This window comes from Tasmannia lanceolata, unplaced genomic scaffold (genome assembly GCF_043159265.1).
Source record: "Tasmannia lanceolata isolate RefF3 unplaced genomic scaffold, GAP_Taslan_0.1 ptg000037l, whole genome shotgun sequence".
NCBI classification, from domain to species: Eukaryota; Viridiplantae; Streptophyta; class Magnoliopsida; order Canellales; family Winteraceae; genus Tasmannia; species Tasmannia lanceolata.
The window spans coordinates 55,037,268-55,057,874 of NW_027518714.1; the positions used below are offsets into that span (position 1 = coordinate 55,037,268).

The following is a 20,607-nucleotide window of genomic DNA, read 5'->3' on the forward strand; positions in this document are numbered from 1 at the left end:
TTTCTTTTGAGAGTTCCTTGGTAGAGCTCTCCATTCACGTGGATGATCCATAGAGACTGTTAGCGCGTGGGGGCTCGTCCCTCACCGCCGCCCCTCTCTCGGATCGGGGTCCACAGGCTGGCGACTCTGCTGGGGATATCTTTCGAGATATTGCCTAACTCTGTTAAAATGCCATTTTTATTAATTTTGAAGAATTTTGAACTAAAGTCATTATCAATGGGAATTTAATCGATTAGAATCCAGGGGCACCAAATAGGTGTTTAAAACAAGGGATTCACACACTGCACAGAGACATACATCATTTTGTTCTTTATTTTCTTTTATTGATTTTATTATAATTGGCTCCACGGGATAGAAACAATGCGTGCCACATGGGATGTCATTACCCTGTTGGTGCTGTTGTATCTATTTCCAAGCTATGCGCTCGTGCTGCACCCGTAAACACTCGGTGCACTTGTGTTTACAGCAGCCGATGAGCAATGAAGCATACTATGTATATCACTCGGTGCACTTGTGTTATACATACTAAGTATGGATCATATGCATAGTACCTGATTGAGTCCGGAGCTCTACTTTCCTTTTACATATATTATGTACATGAGTATATTTGCTAACCTAGTAAAAACCCAATTAGGACTTGCTTGTACCTATATATGTATTTTGTTCATATAGGAGCGAACATGTGTTACTTACACATGTTGGAACCTAGATTTAGGAACTTTGTCCTGTGTATAGATTATTGTAACTCACCTTATGTGGTTACAATGCGGTCCTAGTACACTCACATGTCTGTCTTGAGTCAAGTATCTTGACTCTGTTTGGATATATTTAGGGCTGGTGCCCCTGGTTAGGATATATATGTGTATATATATATGTATATTTTGATTGTTAGATTAGGGTTCTCCTCTCTCCCTTTAGTTAGGGATCCTTATTCATTTCAGTGGGTTATCTCCACTTATTATCCAGTCTCAGATCTAGTCTATGACTCTTATTTGTCCATTATCATTGTCATGATCTGTTATTTGATCTTTCGGTTATTGGATTAAACCCCGTGTCACATAGTTTTAGCTATGGTCGAGTTTTCACCCTATTATCTTTTTCTAAGTGACACTGTCATTTTGAGGTGTTAGTATTCTTGTTCAGAGTGCTACATTACTGTTTCTTTTTACCCATACCCTTTGTAGCACCGTTATGCTGTCAAATTTTACCTGGAACCTTTTGTGGATAGAGTTAGATAACCATGAGCCTATCTTATCATTACCTCATGAGTTTACTTTACCCTGACCTCCCTGTACAGCCGTTATGCTGCCGGATTTTATCCAAATTATTTTGAGCGTGACTGCTAGTCTTTAGAGTCAGTTTGCATTGTTTCGACTCCCATTTTTAGTATTAGTTAGCTTAAAAGTTCACTCTTAATGGGAATCTCTGATTTGATCAATTGCGTTCACGTTCTTTCGTCAGTGACCCATACATGTCATTATTGCTCATAATCTATTTTATTATCCTTTTTGGAGGATAACCATTCTTGTGTTGTATCATAGATTCAATTTGTGCGTATATTTGTTGTCTACCTGTTTCGTTTTGAGATCTGGCCGATGGCTTCTTTGTTATCCTCATGACCATGATCTATCATCTTGATCTCCTTGATCGTAAAGTTAATATTCATCGCCAGATTTAGATCCAGCCTATGACCTACTTCTGTCATTCCATGACTGTGTTCTATCTTCTGATCTGTTGATCATTCTGATCATAGATGAAAAATCCGTTGTCACCAATCGTATCCTTCCTATATAAATGATTGTCAAATTATTCTTATCATTTGCAAGGTCCTTCTTATTCCTTCGTAATCTCTATCTTATCTGAATGTCAGGTTCAATCATGTCGAATAATATGTTGAAGATTTGGATAAGTGAAGTCATCAGAACCCTTCCGCGTGAGCATGAGCGAAGCATGATCGATCGGTTCATAAGCACGTTCAATTACTTGAGCGTATCTGGTATAAATTGGAAATTTCTTCAGGCAGTTGCAAAGCTTTGGGATCCCATTCTTCATGTGTTTCGATTCGGTTCTTTTGAACTTTGCCCAATCTTTGAAGATTGGTGCGCCTTGCTAGAGATCACATCTGAAGGACTTTGGATTCAACCTGCAAACATAAACTCTTCTAATTCCTTTTTTTGCAGGTTATTCCAAAATGACATCGTTGATGCCTTACCTTGCTTCAAAGGCACGCATGTAGAGGTCCATATCCTTATTGAAATTTTTTCTAAAAACACTGACCCTACTAACTCCCGTTTCCAAAGCTGTCGGCGTAGTGCCTTAATCTTTGGAGTTTTTGCTCGCCATATCATTCGTGGCGACCCCCGTGTTGCCCCATTGGCTTTGTTGGGCGTAGTAGACCAGATTAACAAAGGAAGAAATCCTATTCCTACTATGTTGGCAGAAACTATCTTAGGACTAGATCGTATTGATCCTTCAAAAGTCCAAAATAGTTTCTATGGGTGTGCTAAACTGCTTTATTTGTGGCTTTGTGAAAAGCTTACTATTCTTAAGCCACAAAATTCCATTAAGTATACCCTTAAGGATCATTCGTCATGGCAATCAATGGCCAACCAACCCCAATCCGTTGACGAATGGCACCTTTGGTTGCAGCATGTAGACCATGACAAACTTCACATGGTGAGTCATTCATGCCTTCAGGTCATTACTAGTACTTACCCATATTCCTTTGTATATCTTATGGGTTTGGAAAAATCAACCTTCTACGCACCCATGCGTTTGCTTTACCAGATTACGGGAAAGCCATATCCTCCCAGAATCGTAACTCCTCCTCTTTGCGAGAAACTTACTCCTGATCTCATCCAGTCTATTGTAACTGCCTGGAGAAACAAAGTCAGCAGTCAGAGATTTGCTCTATCGTCTAAAATCGGGCGGAATGATTTTTCAGAAGAGCCCGAGGGAAAGAGAGCCCGTATCGAAAGACCTTGAAGACCTTATCATATTTTTGTCGTATTGATTTCTTCAATTACTATTTGTTTATCTAATTGAAATCAAAGACTGATGTTTTCATCAATTGTAATCCAAAATTTCTATCAATGAAAGTGTGTTTTCTGTTTCTCTTGTCATTATTTGATGAGAATAGTTTATCTCAATTATTAAATTTTTTAATCTAGTGTTTATATTTCCATATCAGGATTCTTGATTGAGCAGCCATTGCTCCTAAGAAAATCCTCGTTTCAAAATCAACCTGGTCCCGTCAGTCCGCTGATTCCAGGCTGAGTCGTTTTTCTTCCTCACCAATTTCTTTTACCTCCCCTGCATTACCTTTCTCCAATCTCCAGGAAATCCCTTCGCCCGTCCAATTTCCTATTGCACAGATGGCTGAATCTACAAACGCTATAGCTGAGATGAGTGAGATGATGAAGGCTATGCTTCAACAGATGAATAACATGAATGAAGAGATAGCCCGTCTGAAAAATGACAGAGAGTCTACTTCCAGAGAGCATGTAGCTCAGCACCCATCAGTTATACCTCCTCCCCCTCCTGCAATGGCCGGGCCTGCGGTCTTGAACGTCGAAGACGATCTTGATAATGAGCAATATGAAGAAGAGAATTATCATCCTAATCTAGATAGAGCCAATAAGGGCAAAGCAATATTGGATAGGATGGATAGGCTGGCCCAAGAAATGGAAAACATAAAATTCCAAGGCCCGAAAAAGTTGAACATGGCAGATTTTATGTTATACCCAGGAGTCACACTACCTCCTAGATTCAAGGTGCCGGACATGGATAAGTACGATGGGACAGGTTGTCCTAGAAGCCACTTAATGTCTGTCCTTCCGCTCCTTCAACAGCATGGTTTATCTCCAGATCAAGTTGCTCTTCTGTTCCCTAGATCCCTTGTTGGAGTGGCTAAGAAATGGTTCTTGAGCCTAAAGTCTGAAGAGATCCGAACCTTGGAAGACATTGCAAATAGGTTCGTCGAGCAGTTCTCCATGGAGGAGGGGATCGATGTGACCAAGAGAGATCTGAAGGCTTTGAAGCAGGGCCATAATGAAACCTTCACTTCCTTCATCCGTAGATGGAGAAGGAAAGCTGCCCAGATGACTCATCGGTTGTCAGATGAGGATCAGATCAAGATTGTGGTGAAAAATCTATCACCACAATATTACCACCATATGGCTATCCAATATTTCCTTGATTTTAACCATCTTATTAAGACTGTGACTCAGATAGAAGATGCATTGGCTAAAGGCCTGAGATCTAGAGTACCATCTGATGGCAGAGAAGGGAAGCGACCTGTGATGGCGCCGAAAGAGATCCATAATGTCAATTATGTCAGGCCGCCACCACCCAGAGTAGTTACTGAAGTAAGAAGGCCGACAATGGAGCAGAAGCCTCTTCGTCATTTCGATCCCCTTCCGTATTCTTTGTCCGTAGCTTTGAAGAAGCTATTGAAGGACAAGAAGATCAAGTTGCCTGACATTAAACCTCCTCCCAACCCATTGCCAAGATCCTGGAGAGAAGATCAATTCTGTGATTACCACCGTAACACGGGCCATATCACTGATAGGTGTTTAGCTTTGAAACACCAAATTCAAAACATGATTGATAGGAAGGAACTGTCAATCGAGTTACCAAATGTAACTAGAAACCCCCTTCCTACGCATGCAATGCCGCCTCCATCCTCGGTCAATGTCATTTGCGCCGAGGAGTCTATCATTGATCCGGCTTCCTTCATATGTGCTGTGGAATCCGAAGAACCCTATGTCTGGAAATTTGAAGAAGGAGATCAGTTGGCAGAATCCGAAAGGCCATATGTTTTATCCTGGAACGATCCTGATGTGGCTGGGCCATCAAACCAGTCATATATTTTCCAGTGTGAAGATGAGGAGAAAGATTCTGAATCTCTATATGTCTTAAGGGTGAGTGATGATGAGGGAGAAGAAATAAAAACCCCTTACACCCTTAGGATAGAAGATGAAGATTTGTTGCTCCTGAACGATCAATGTGATGAACTCCGCCACGTCACACGAGGTGGACGAGTATTTAAGCCAGCTGAACTCAGAGTTGATAATCCAGCTGAGGTTGCAAGAGGGGTTGACAATCAGAAACAGAAACAGAGGCTTGAGGAAGAAGAAGACAATTTGTTGAATCAGCTCAAGAAGACACAAGCTAATGTTTCAATTTGGGGTTTACTGATGGCATCGCCGAAGCACAGACAAGTTGTACTTCGTGAATTGAACTCATCCCAGGTATCAGTTGAGATCACTCCAGATGAGTTGGTCGGTCTGGTAGCCATGACCAAAGCTTCAAAAGCCTTGTCTTTCTCAGACGAGGATTTACCGTCAGAGGGAAAGGACCATACTCGTCCTCTCAAGATTACCCTGCTTTGCAATCAAAAGAAAGTATCAGAAGTACTGGTAGACAATGGGTCAGCTTTGAACGTGTGTCCTTTGAGCACTGCCACTACTCTGGGGTTTGGGCCTGAAGACTTCATTCCGTCTGAGCAGGGTATACTGGCATATGATGGAACTCGAAGGGACGTTATTGGAACCTTGGCTACTGAGATTGTCATTGGAGGAGAAACCTTTGACATTGAATTTCAGGTGTTGGATATCAAGACTTCTTTTTGTCTATTGCTTGGTCGACCTTGGCTGCACAAGGTTGGAGTTATCCCTTCCACACTTCATCAAAAACTGAAATTCATTCGAAACAATCGGGTGATCACAGTCAAAGGAGATCCCGAGCCAGAAGTCGGACAAATATCTCAAGAGCTTGTTACTGAAAATACAAGAGATATCAGTCTGACAGGATTTTCAGTGGAGGTTTCAGCTATCACCATGAAAGAAGCTATGAATGAAGAAATTATGTTTCTTTCTAGCACCAATACTCGGGTAGTCAAGATGATGCGCCGATTTGGATATCTCCCAGGGGCAGGTTTGGGGAAGAATATGCAGGGTCCGACTGAGCGTCCTGAGTTGAAAGCAGTTGACGGATTATTTGGGTTGGGATACAAGCCAACTCGCAAGGAGATGCAAGAAATGAGAGCTTACATGTTCAAATGGGCCGAGTGTCGCCGCAAGGGTTTAGAATTTCCAATGGGACCCTTCAGTATGATCATGAATGGCAGATTCCGGAAAGAAGGAGCTGATTGCCCTTATTACGGTTTTTCAGAGCCATGGTATGATGAGAGCGGGGTAAAGCTGCCTGGTCTTGAGATCTTCTTCGCAGATGAGCTGCCAGTAGACTTTTTCAGTAAGCAGATTGCGGAGTCAGTTGTAACAGAGGAATCAGATTTAGACTGGGTTGAGAACTTCGAACCGGAACTCTTGAATTCTTTGTTTCAGACCGAGGCACCACTCATTGCTATGATTGGAAGAGACGCACCTTTTCTGAACCCAGAGGACTATATCACCCCAGCCGAGGGACCTCTGGATAACTGGACCTCACAGGTTATACCCCAAGTAATCCCTCAGTACATTCCAGTCCCTTCAAAAGAGTCAGTTATTTCAAAGTATGTGTCAGTTTCTGAGTCCATCCCAGAGTCTGTCATTTCTAACTTTTCTTTTGATGCAGGTACTGTAGAAGTCGGGTCTACCTCTGGAGTGGGTGACGAGTCTGTCCTTGGTGGTGTCGAGTCCGAGTCTGAGGGCGTATTCATTGATTCTTTGGCTGTACATGTTTCTCATCGCGTCGATACTGATGTCGGCTTATTTTTTCATTCTGTTTCAAAGTCTGTAACGCCTGATGTGGGCAAGTCATCTGATGTAATCATTCATTCTGATGAAATAAAAGATTCTTTTGCTTACATTCCTGTACTTGTCTCTTCTACTGATCCTGCTTCTAAACCTGATCAAGTAACTAATAATGATAATCAAGATTCCCCCTCTAATGAGGTAGCCGACGAAACTCCCCTTGAAATCAAGCATATGATTCAACAAGAGGAGAGTCGCCGCGCTAAACCACTTGAAGAGGAAATTGAAACCGTAAATATAGGTGATGAAACCTTAATTCGGGAAATACGAATTGGCAAAATTTTATCTCCTGAGGAGCGCGAAGAATTAATTACCTTGCTAAAAGAGTTTAAGGAGGTTTTTGCTTGGTCTTACGACGACATGCCGGGATTGAGCGAGGATATTGTCCAACACAAATTACCTCTAATCCCTGGCATCAAGCCTAAGAAGCAAAAACTCCGAAAACTTAAAACAGAATGGGAGTTGAAAGTTCATGACGAGGTTAAGAAACTACTCGAAGTGAAATTCATCGAAGTAGTCGAGTACCCTGAATGGCTTGCAAATATTGTACCTGTGCCCAAGAAAGATGGAAAAGTCAGGATGTGTGTCGATTTCAGAGATCTGAACAAGGCCAGTCCGAAAGATGATTTTCCGCTTCCGAACATTGATCTTTTGGTTGACAATACCGCTGGACATGCACTCTTATCCTTTATGGATGGATTCTCAGGGTATAATCAAATCAAAATGGCGCCTGAGGATATGATGAAGACGGCATTCATTACTCAGTGGGGGACATATTGCTACAGAGTGATGCCATTTGGTCTCAAGAATGCTGGTGCCACCTATCAGAGGGCCGCGACTACTCTTCTTCATGACATGATTCATAAGGAAGTCGAGGTCTATGTAGATGACATGATTGTCAAAGGCAGGACTAGACCAGAGCATACAATCGCTTTGAGAAAGTTCTTCGAGCGAATCCGGAAGTTTCAGCTTCGCTTGAACCCTAATAAATGTGTATTTGGGGTCACGTCAGGGAAGTTGCTTGGATTCATGGTCAGTGAAAGAGGAATCGAAGTGGACCCTCAGAAGATCAAGGCTATCCAAGAAATGCAACCACCAAAGACAGAAAAGCAGATTCGTGGATTCCTTGGCAAAGTGCAATATTTGAGGAGATTCATATCTCATTTAACTATGACGTGTGAACCCATCTTCAAGTTATTAAAAAAGAATTCCTCCAAGAAATGGAATGAAGAATGTCAGGAAGCATTTGAAAAAGTCAAGCAATGTTTGTCTTTGCCTCCTGTCTTATCCCCGGTCATTCCTGGTCAACCGTTGTTGATGTATTTGTCCATCACGGATACAGCAATGGGTTGTATGCTTGCTCAGCAGGAGGCAGGGTCTAAGAAAGAAAAGCCCATCTACTACATCAGTAAGAAAATGTTGGAATATGAAATCAAGTACACTGTCTTGGAAAAGACGTGTTTAGCATTGGTCTGGGCGACTCAAAGGCTTAGACATTATCTTCTGTCAAACAAGATATTTTTGCTCTCACGGATGGATCCGTTGAAGTATTTGTTCGAAAAACCCGCTCTTACTGGAAGAACAGCCAGATGGTTGCTATTATTGTCTGAGTTTGACATCACTTATGTCACTCAGAAATCAATTAAGGGGCGGGTCATCGCTGAGCAGCTAGCTGATGCTCCTATTGAGGAGAATGCTTTTCTGAAGGCTGATTTTCCTGATGAGGAGATCATGGACATTGAAGAAGAGACTCCGAGTTCCAAGTGGCTTATGTATTTTGACGGAGCTGTCAATAATCACGGTCAAGGAATAGGGGCAGTTTTGGTATCTCCAAAGAAGGAGTACATTCCATTATCCATCAAGTTGCAATTTGAGTGCACCAATAACATGGCAGAATATGAAGCATGCATCGCAGGACTTGAGGCAGCTTTGGCTTTGCGAATTCAAGACATCGACGTATTCGGAGATTCAATCCTGATCATTTGTCAAATAAATGGGGATTGGAAGACAAAGGAGGCGAGGTTGATCTCATATCATACTTATCTCGAATCTCTGGTCAAAAAGTTCAGGAATGTCACCTTCACTCATCTGTCGAGGACGAGAAATCACTTTGCTGATGCTCTGGCTACTCTGGCATCAATGTTGGACATTTCTGCTACAATGGAGGTTCAACCTTTAGCTGTAAGGTTGCAATGGGCTCCAGCACATGTGAATGCCATTGAAATATCTGCCAGGTGTCCAGATGGAAAACCATGGTATACAGATATCAGAAATTTCATTTCAGGCAAGGGGCATCCGCCTGAAGCTTCCAGCAAAGAGAGGAAAACTCTTCAGAAGTTCGCTGCCAACTTCATCATTTGTGGTGAAGAGTTGTACAGAAGGTCATTTGACGGTATTCAGCTTCTGTGTGTTGATGAAGATCAGGCTGCAGAGCTCATAGAGCAAACACATGAAGGTGTTTGTGGTCCTCACATGAATGGTAAGATGCTGTCAAGGAAAATCCTTAGACTTGGCTTCTATTGGCCCTCAATGGAAACAGATTGTTTCGCATTCGTGAAGAAATGTCATAAATGCCAAGTCTATGCGAATCTTATTCATGTGCCTCCGTCAGAGCTGCATTCTATGACCTCGCCATGGCCATTCTCAGTATGGGGAATTGATATCATTGGCAAAGTCTATCCCAAATCGTCAAGTGGGCACGAGTACATCTTGGTGGCCATTGATTATTTCACGAAATGGATAGAAGATGCTTCATATGCTTCCATAACTTCCAATACAGTTGCGAAGTTCATCCGTGCGAATATCATTTGCAGATATGGAGTACCTCATGAATTGATTTCTGATAATGGATCTCATTTCAAGAAAGAGGTAGTGCACCTGTGCGAAGAGTTTAAAATCAAGCATCACAAGTCATCTCCTTACAGACCGCAGACCAACGGGGCTGTAGAGGCAGCGAATAAGAATATCAAGGTCATAATCAGTAAGATGACCGAGACTTATAAGGACTGGTCGAACAAACTTCCTTTTGCTTTATGGGCTTACAGGACATCGATCAGATCCTCTACAGGTGTAACTCCATATTCTCTAGTGTATGGAATGGAAGCAGTCCTCCCTGTTGAAGTGAGAATCCCGTCTCTAAGAGTTATGATGGAAGCGAATTTGTCAGAGTCTGAATGGGCAAGAGCTAGACATCAGGAATTACAGATGATTGATGAAAAGAGGTTGAGAGCCTTGTATCACATCCAAGGGTATCAGAGAAGAATCGAAAGAGCTTTCAATAAGAAAGTCAAGGTCCGAGAGTTGAAGCCAGGAGATCTCGTCTTGAAGTCTTACAGGGCACCGGTGTTTGATCCCAGAGGGAAGTTCAGACCAAATTGGTCTGGTCCTTACATTGTTGATGAACTCCTGCCTGGAAAAGCCGTAAGACTCCTCAATGAAAATGGAGAAAAATTAACAGAACCTACAAACCTGGACCAACTAAAAAAGTATTATGCTTAGATACACCAGGAGGCCGTCTTTGATCGATCAGAGCTCAAAAGCCAACAACCTCAAAGTCAAAAAACCATTTGCAAACACTTTGGGCCTAAATTAAAAAAAAAACACTTTCATTCTTTGATAAACTCAAACCAGGGGCATCTTTTATGACTTGCGTCATAAAAGATAATAACCTGAACTACGTCATGACCTGATCCCTCTCTACAGGGTACGTAGGTAGCCTGATTAATTCGGGTCCGGTAAAATCCTTCAAACCTTTCAAATCCTTAAAAAAAAGAGAAGGAAAGAAAGAACAAAATAAACAATTTTTGAAACCCAAATGGGCGAACTACGCGGACCTGATTCTCATTTCTTTGGGGATACGTAGGCAGTCTGGAAGGCCAGATTCGGTCAAATACATGAAAACTTACCAAATGTTAACCTGTTTGAACCCAAGCCTACCTAAAAGTCCTTCTGGTGTACTTAGGCCCAGGTTTGTAGAGAAACAGAAAGAAAATAAAAAAATAATAATAATGGAGTCTTAGACCCGCTAGACTGAAAACCCGCAAGGGCAGTCTAGGCAAAAGTTAGGGTCATTTGCCCGCTAAGCTGAAAACCTGAAAGGGCGGCTTAGGCAAAAATTAAGGCATGTGGTCCGCCAAATTGAAAACCTGAAAAGGGGATTTGGTCATGGCAATGACTTCGTAAAGGACAGAACCTCTGAAAGCCAGCAAGACTTTCATTTCTTCGGCAGCATTACTTCAAAGTCTGAGTAAGCACCGGCAGAAATTCTTCTGACACTCTCAAGGCTGAGGGAGTTAAGACTAAGCAATCCAAGGGAATAATAACTATGATGGAAATACCGGAAAAAGGAATGAAACATCTTTAAATACGGTTTTCAAAAGATTTTAAGAGTGGTAGACTATACCATTTTAAAAATACTTATCAGACTAAGAAGCAGATTCAGTCTCTCTTAGAGTTTAAGTCATTGTGCCCGTCGAAGTCCTCATTTGCTGGTTATCCAAGTCTTTTTCTATGTTGAGTCAAGGTTAAATTCCAGAGTCCTGTGTGGTTAATATTCCTCCCAAGGCTGGGGTGATAAAAAAAATGATGAATTTGTATTCCCTCAAGGGTGATGCGCAGCAGAGTGAAGTTCAGAAGATGATTGATTCTCAAGTCCATATGGCAGGCTTTCAAGCCCATATGAAATGGCAGAGATCGTCAGAATTGAAAGGCAATTGTCGGGCAGATACAGCCTGTTGTAAACCTGAAAGCTTTGTAACCTCAGATATTCAATGAAATGAAAATTTTTAACCATTTCCTGTGTTTTGCTCTCTTACGAGTCTGTTATGGAAGTATTTCATACTAGGGGCATCTTTTATGACTTACGTCATAAAAGATAACAAGCGTGATGATAACTAGGATAGCTATTCTCAGCAAATGAAAACCAGAGAAGCTTGAGTACAATCTTTGAGCCAGTCTCTTCAATCAAATTGTTTTCTTTTAAAATCAAGTTTTCAGAAAATTTTATCCCTAGCGGAGTTTAGAATTTGCTCCTGCAATCGTCAAATCCTCAGCAAAATGTTTTTCACTCATTCTAAAAGGGGTCAATACCTGAAATTTTCTTCAAGTTCCTTGAGTTTTATCTTCGGCGAAGATCATGCATTTTCAATCATTCTTGACAAAGAATGACTTATTCACCTTGTGAAATCGATCAAAGTTGGTCATTTCTTCAATCGTTTCAATGAATTTTCCTTTCATTTAAAAAATATATGTCCGCCAATGGCTCCGCGATTTGGAGTTTGGTCTTTTCTTTCACCATTTGAAAGATTTTAAAAGCTGTTTTCGCCAATGGCTCCGCGATTTGGAGTTTGGTCTTTTCTTTCACCATTTGAAAGATTTTAAAAGCTGTTTTTGCCAATGGCTCCGCGATTTGGAGTTTGGTCATTTCTTTCACCATTTGAAAGATTTTTAAAGGCTGTTTTTGCCAATGGCTCCGCGATTTGGAGTTTGGTCTTTTCTTTCACCATTTGAAAGATTTTAAAAGTTGTTTTCGCCAATGGCTCCGCGATTTGGAGTTTGGTCTTTTCTTTCACCATTTGAAAGATTTTAAAAGCTGTTTTCACCAATGGCTCCGCGATTTGGAGTTTGGTTATTTCTTTCACCAGTTGAAAGATTTTAAAAGCTGTTTTCGCCAATGGCTCCGTGATTTGGAGTTTGGTCATTTCTTTCACCATTTGAAAGATTTTAAAAGATGTTTTTGCCAATGGCTCCGCGATTTTGAGTTTGGTCATTTCTCTCACCATTTGAAAGATTTTAAAAGTTAAAAAATGTTTTCAAGGTATTCAAGTCCATTTTCACATGGCATTCAAAGTCCGTTTTCACACGGCATTCAAAGTCATTTCAAGTCCATTTTCACATGGCATTCAAGTCCGTTTTCACACGGCATTCAAAGTCATTTCAAGTCCATTTTCACATGGCATTCAAAGTCCGTTTTCACACGGCATCCAAAGTTATTTGAAGTCCATTTTCACATGGCATTCAAGTCCATTTTCACATGGCATTCCAAGTCCGTTTTCACACGGCATTCACGACATTCAAGACCGTTTTCACACGGCATCCAGATTCATTTTTCTCTTCAAATTTCAAGATCATTCACAATCAAATCTATCCTTTAATGTTTTACAAGAGAGGCTATCTCGTCAATATGTACTGAGTTAAGAGTTGGGGAGAGGCTATCTCACCAGCATTTGCAGAGTCAGAGTCCGGCGAAAGGCTATTTCACCGTATTATCTTTGTAAATATCATTTTCAAAAATAAAAATCAAAATTTGATTTGCTTTCTTTTTCGGGTCGGCCAAAATAGTTTGTCTGTTCAGCTTTGACATTCGCGTGACAAGCGCGCTCTGCCAAAGAGGGGCATCTGTAGACACCCCATTTTGACCGTGCCCTAAACCTTCCAAGTTTGAGTAAAAACCCAACTAAATCAATCAACTAGGGTCCCAAATTTCACCCCGAGCTAGCTTAGGGTTCCGCTAAGGCCCCTGCAAAATTTCATTGAATTCCGAGTGCATTTGCCCAGCGAACGAGCCGAGAAAGGACCATTGTGTAAACTAGAAAAGGAGATGAATATATCCGAGAGGGGGGCGAATTTATTTTGAAAAAAAAAAAGACAAAACTGGGCCGAAAAGGACGCGCAATTTCGCGCGCTCATCAAAAAAGCCGCGCGCCCATCATTTTGGCGTGCCAATATCAGCAACCAATATTTTTCTTATAAAAGAGAATTTCGTGCAGAAGAGAAGGGAGGGGGTTTTTTTATTTTTCATAAAAAAAAATCGGAGAGAAGAAAAGAGAGAGAGAGAGAGAGAGATTATTCCGATCATCTTCTCCGGGATCCGATCATCTTCTCCGGGAAGTCTCCGCCGGAGATCCGACCGTCATCTTTCACCTACCTTCACCTCTTCACCATTAGATCCATCTCTTTCAACAGATCTTTGAGATCATCTCCGTTCAAACCCTAAATTCATCATCAACCTTTGAAAAACCTAGATCTAAGGCCCTAAGCCACCGATCTGTATATTCTTTTCATTCTTCTAGACTACTAAACCCTAGATCTACAGCCTAGAAATTTAGATTTTCACTCCAAACCTTCGATCAAACCCTAGCACTTTGTCTTCTCCGATCATCCTTGCAGGAACTCCGATCAGAACTCCAGCCGAGAAATTTTCTTTGCTTTCTTCCTTTATAAGCTACAGATCCTTATTGTTACTTCAGATTAGTTCGAAGAAGCCTTGGAATCTTTGTTTTATCCTTTCTAAACTCTAGATCCATCTTAGCTTGTGAAGTAGTTTTCTCATTGAGATGATTTTTGTTAAGATTTGTTTAAAAGAGGTTAAAGCAAAAGGGAGTTGAGGAGAATAAAATTACAGAAAAAAGGAAGTGATTTTTTTCGAAGCTCTAAACAATTGGCAAGAGAATAAGGATTTAAAAGGAGATCTCAAGTAATTCTTGCAACTTGCAGTGCTAGGCCGAGTACGAAGACAAGGTAAGTCATTTCATTCCTCTTTCTAGTTTCTTCATTTTGTTCCTCTCATTGCTTACACTCTAGATGTCTCGTTATTTCCTGAAATTTCATATTTTATTTTATTTTTTGTCATTGATTACCTTGAGCTTTTCATGATTTCTTCTGTTTATCTTAATTCCTAATGTTGATATCCTCACTCTTATTTTGTTTGATTTCATTTTTCTTCGATTTGTTTTTCTAAAAAAAAGAAAGAAAGAAGTTCTGTGTGATGAACTCTGTTATTTATAAACGAGTGTATGATTATTATGTTCACAAAATTTGTACTACTCTACATCATGGAAAAAATTTCCTTCGGATTTGATTTTCATAAATGAAAAAGTGTTGATCTGCAATATATATGATGAAAATATTTGAATAATTTATTTTATTGATCGAACACACGTTAGAATTTAGAACATATTTTTTTTTTACTGATAACATCATGAACTGTGCTATGTGTTTGCGATTGTGTGTGAATCTAAGAGTGTGTATGTATGTGACAGTGTTTATGTGAATATTCAAAGTAAAGAAGAGTGATTAGTTGAAAAAGTCACTAAAATATAGTTTTGATTAATCTTTACTATTTAATTTCAATTAGTGTAACAGGTTATGTCAGGTTCAGTTTGCCTTTTCTATATATATATTTTTTTTATAAATTATTTTACAGTAGCCTTGTTTGAAAATTGCATAAAATCATTTTGTTTGATTCATTTCAACAGATTTTGTTTTTTTTATTACTTTAGTTTTGACTTCATGGTAGTATAAGAGTATCTTATTAATCCCTTTTAACCATAACAGTTCCAAGCTTCATATAGTAGTGTGTGAATGGAAATTAGTTCATGTATGGGTTGAAAATTTCAGCCCCTGTTTTTCAACGGTCACATTAAACTATCTAATTGTTTTCACTTTAATAAGTTATTTAAATTTCTTCCCATTCTAAAAATTGTAGTAGACCTGAGCTGTTGGCTGCTTTTGATCAGATATATTCAAATGTGTATTTTACATTGTGTTGGTTTATGAAGAATATTACTTGTTCATTCGCTTATTTTAGCTTAATAGAGGCTTTTATTCAGGCTTAATTAGTTACACTAGTTTAACTTGTCTTTTCTTTTGGCCTATATATATTTCACAAGGATTATTTAAATTTTGGCAATTTGTAAAACACTAAAGGATAAAATATGCCATGAAATGATTTTTCATGAAATTTCCTAGCAAATCTCATTTCCATCTTTGTGCTGGAATTCTTTTACTATTCGGTATTCATCATAGTGAATTTTTCTTTGTCCTTTAAAACTCAAATTGTTTTCTTCTAAGTCGAAGTTTGCGAACAAGTAAAAGCAAAAATATGATAAATGAGAACCTGTCTTTACATTTGGTAGAGAATTCTAGCAAAGTCATTATAATTGCACATTTTGATTGAAAATCCTTGAACTGTCATGTTTTGATATCATAGAAACTGAATTTGTTTGGATGCCTACCTATGTGTGTATGGAATGAGGAAATGCTCACTTAGTTTATTATAATTAGAAATTTATTGCAGCTCTCATGTTGTTGCTTAAATATTGGTATGGATTTGTGTGTGAGTTGGAATATGTAACTGTCCATAGGGATTTCCTTTGGAAGCTACTACGGACTTTAACATTTGATATTATAATGGTTTTTTTTTTGTGATATATTTACTCTATTTTGTTTGGATGTCTTTTATTGAGGCATATGATTGCCCATATGGATTTTCATTTGGTTATGAGATGTAATTTAGAAAATGATCTTACATAATTTGTTTCTTTTTCTTATTCTTTCATATATTTTTTGTTGTTTCTAGGAGCTTATTTAGTCTCATTGATTTTTCTTATTTATACTTGTTAAAGATTAACTTGGGTCTTTTAGAAAATTGCCTCTATCATTGCGGGCGATGAAGGCGATAGCCCAAGCCTCTTATTTTGCATAAACTGCTGCCCTTTGATCTTTTTCACTAGCATATAGCTGCTGTCCATTAATGGTTCATTACTTGCTGCCTCTTATTTTGCATAAACTGCTGCCCTTTGATCTTTTTCACTAGCATATAGCTGCTGTCCATTAATGGTTCATTACTTGCTGCCTCTTATTTTGCATAAACTGCTGCCCTTTGATCTTTTTCACTAGCATATAGCTGCTGTCCATTAATGGTTCATTACTTGCTGCCTCTTATTTTGCATAAACTGCTGCCCTTTGATCTTTTTCACTAGCATATAGCTGCTATCTATTAATGGTTCATTACTTGCTGCCTCTTATTTTGCATAAACTGCTGCCCTTTGATCTTTTTCACTAGCATATAGCTGCTGTCCATTAATGGTTCATTACTTGCTGCCTCTTATTTTGCATAAACTGCTGCCCTTTGATCTTTTTCACTAGCATATAGCTGCTGTCTATTAATGGTTCATTACTTGCTACCTCTTATTTTGCATAAATTGCTGCCCATTGGTTGTTTCACTAGCACATAATTGCTGTCCACTGATTAGTTTACTACTTGCTGCTTTATTTTATTTAAATAAATTGTTTAATAGGAAGAAGGAGATCAGATGACTACTCTATTCGATATTATCGACATGAGTACTGTCTGATCTCAAGGCGGGATTAGAAATATTATCATGTGTATATGATATCAGATGATTACTTTGGCATCATCTGATTTCATTGGAGTCCCCGTATTGGGGTTTGTGGATGGTTTTGAAGTGTTTGATGTTGTTTTTACTTTATTAGGCTATCCAGCGGCTGGTCTGGACTAATTAATGTTATTTATCATTTTACGATTGCTATTAGATTGTATATTTTTCTTTGCTTGGCAATTGATTTATTTTTAGAATAAAATTTGCGATTATCTGATAGCCTTTTCTTCTCTTTTTGATAGACTAACACAGTCTTATAGATTTCTGTTAAGATTCTTTGATATTAGAATTCCCTCTCGTTGAAAGGGCGATGAAGGCGCTAGCCTAAGCCCATCTCTAGGGGACTTGCACAGTCCAAATAGCATTCTATTTTCTCAAAAGACTTGCCTAGTCTTTTAGATCCTAATCTTTGGAGACAGGCATTGTCTCATTAATGAATCAACCTGAGTTAACCTCTAGAAGATTACCTCTAGTCTCATAGGTCTTAAACCCTCCTTTTTGTGCGTTGTTTGGTTTTGAGAGAACACCCTACCCGGCTTGGCAACATACCCCTTACCCTTATGGGTATTGGGTTGCACATTTGTTGCACCCTAGGGCTAGGTAGCTGTCCGGCCCGGCTGGGTGTTTTACCTTTGCCAAATATGCACAAGGTCTCTTTTTCCTTGTTAGTATTTTCTCTATCCTACCTCTGTGTCTAAGAGACTTACCTAGTCTCATTTTCTTGCTAAACCTCCTCTTTGTGCATCATTTGGTTTTGGGAGAACATCCTACTCGGGTTGGCAACATACCCCTTACCCTTATGGGTATTGGGTTGCACATTTGTTGCACCCTAGGGCTAGGTAGCTGTCCGGCCCGGCTGGGTGTTTTACCTAAACCAAATAGGCACAAGGTCTCTTTTTACTTGTTCGCATTTTTTTTCTCTATCTTACCTATATGTCTAGGAGACTTGCCCAGTCTCATTCTATTAACATCCTCATCTTTGTGCATCATTTGGTTTCGGGAGAACATCCTACTCGGCTTGGCAACATACCCCTTACCCTTATGGGTATTGGGTTGCACATTTGTTGCACCCTAGGGCTAGGTAGCTGTCCGGCCCGGCTGGATGTTTTACCTTTGCTAAATATGCACAAGGTCTTCCCTTATTACTTGTGAGTTTTATCCTAGCCTGATAGTCTCACTAGCACCCTTCTTTATCTCTTTTTCTTTTAGGAGACAGGCTTTGTCTCATTAGCACCTCCTTCTTAGAATCTTATTTTCAGAGTCAGTCCTTAGCCTAGGAGTCTGTCCTTAGCTAGAGAGTCTGTCTTTCTTTCAGGAGTCAGTTCTATCATCATAGGGGTTAGGATTTTATCCAACCTCTCATCGTATCATGTTTTTCTATCCACTCTTGCAAGGTATAGGATGCTGTCCAACCCTTGCAGAGCTGTGTTTCTGTTCTTTTCCCCCGCAAAGCATAGGATGCTGTCCAACCTTTGCGGGATATCAGGAGTCTGTCCTCTCCTTATGATGATAGGATTTGTCCCCCCTTTGAGTCAAAAATACTTAAAAACAACAAAAACATCTAAAAAACCAAAAATCTCAAAAATCTTGAGTCATTAGGAGTAGTTAGGAAATCTTGTCCGAACTACGTTGGCTTGATCCCTTTCAACAGGGTACGTAGTGCATCTTGGGATCCACATCCCAAGTCCAGCCAAACCTTTGTAAATAAATCATTTACCCATTTTAAGAAAAAATACCAAAAATCTTTCAAAATATTGTTTTCTTCGAAAGGATCTTCCTTTAGAGTTAGGAAGTTGTTCTAGTTAGAGAGTTTTTGAGTCGGGAGTTACTCCCTCGTTCGTTGTTTGTTTGTTGTATATTTCATTTGCTTGTGTTAGAGTTAGGAGTGAGTCCTAGCTAGGAGTTTTACGCCTCCGTCCGGTCAGTTGGCGATCCACATCGCCAATTGATGACTAGGTCTAAGATGCGATAGATCCTACTGTTTTCCTTAGGATATACAGCCTAGCTACACATTAGATTATAGGAACCACCTGCATTAGCTTAGGGCTAACCTGCATTTAGTTAGGACATATAGGGTGTCCTAAAATCTACAATTCATTGGAATTTAAATAATCACATAAGAAGCTTTAAGAGCTAGTCCGGTCTTTTAGATCAAGTCTAGGATAGAGGTCTAGATGTCTTAGGCATCATAGCTTAGAATAGGTGCGAAGAACTACGTTGCCTTGATTCTCGTGGAGGCGGGGATACGTAGGCTTCTTTGGATGAACATCAGATCATCTAAAGACTCGGGCCTAGGTATAGATTAGAGTCTTAGGGTTATATGGTATCGAGTCATTTTCTATGTTTTGCAGTTTTTTTTTCTTACTTTATTGCGCAGACCTTATACTTTTTTGGTGTGTCATGCATGTGTTTGTTCATCAGAACTTAGACACCCATTAGGCATGTCACTTATAACCTAGTTTTGCTTAGGCGACACTTATTTCATTTCTTTTATGTGTGATTGTAATTCATCTCCGAGACATGCATGATTAGATAGACGTCTTCTCGGAGATATTGATTCTCATTTCATATGACTTTTGCTCAAAACTCTTCAAAATCATTAAATAAATGGCATAAGAGACCAGGTGTTTACACTTGGGCGGATGAGGTGCTCTTTAGACCTTCCAAATTTGTAATCGGGCACGAACCCTTCTTTTATAATCTCTGGTTATCCGTTGTAACAGAGCATAGTATGGGATCCAGGGCCCATTTGCCTTTTTCCTTGGATGGCGACTCTTCTTTGTTTAAGGTACGCCTCGAATCTGGGCTAGTCCCCGAATCGAGAGGTATCTCACCTTTGTATCGCCACTCATGCTGTGAGGGGCATTTTCTTTCGAGAGTTCCTTGGTAGAGCTCTCCATTCACGTGGATGATCCATAGAGACTGTTAGCGCGTGGGGGCTCGTCCCTCACCGCCGCCCCTCTCTCGGATCGGGGTCCACACCCTCTGGCTAACCATAAACCCTAGGAACTTTCCCGAGCTAACACCAAAGATGCACTTGGTGGGATTGAGCTTCATCTTATTGTCTCTCAGGACTTGAAATGTCTCTTCCAGATCGGAGACATGATCTTGCGCGCTTCGGGTTTTGACCAGCATGTCGTCGACATAGACTTCCATGTTGCGGCCGATCTGATTCCGGAAGAGCTTGTTTACGAGCCTCTGATACGTGGCCCCGGCATTTTTCAGGCCGAAGGGCATGACGCGGTAGCAGTAGGTCCCCTGGTCCGTTACAAAGGAGGTCTTCGGGATGTCTGACTCATACATTCTGATCTGATTATATCCGGAGAAGGCGTCCATGAAGCTCAGTAATTCGTGACCTGCAGTGGCGTCGATGAGTTGATCGATCTTTGGGAGCGGGTAGCTGTCCTTGGGACGGGCTTTATTCAGATCAGTGAAGTCGACGCAGGTTCTCCATTTCCCATTTGCCTTTTTCACCAGGACTACGTTTGCCAACCAGTCCGGGTACTGGATTTTCCGAATGAAGTCAGCCCTTAGGAGCCTCTCCACCTCTTCTCTGATCGCCTGCCGCCTTTCGAGGGTGAAGTGTCTTCTTTTCTGCTTTACCGGCTTGCAAGTTGGGTCAACACCTAGTCTGTGCGTGCTGACCTCCAGGTTAATACCGGGCATGTCCG

At 40.3% G+C, this 20,607-nt stretch overlaps 1 protein-coding gene across 1 annotated transcript; it reads left to right on the forward strand.

Moving 5' to 3' along the window:
* Window positions 1–3,722: 3,722 nt before the first annotated feature.
* On the forward strand, window positions 3,723–6,585 carry LOC143861590 (uncharacterized). Its single transcript, XM_077372492.1, has 5 exons — window positions 3,723–4,010; window positions 4,230–5,084; window positions 5,253–5,570; window positions 5,958–6,305; window positions 6,577–6,585. Exons 1-5 carry the CDS (start codon window positions 3,723–3,725, stop codon window positions 6,583–6,585), a joined length of 1,818 nt encoding a protein of 605 aa, XP_077228607.1.
* The last annotated feature ends 14,022 nt before the right edge of the window (window positions 6,586–20,607 follow it).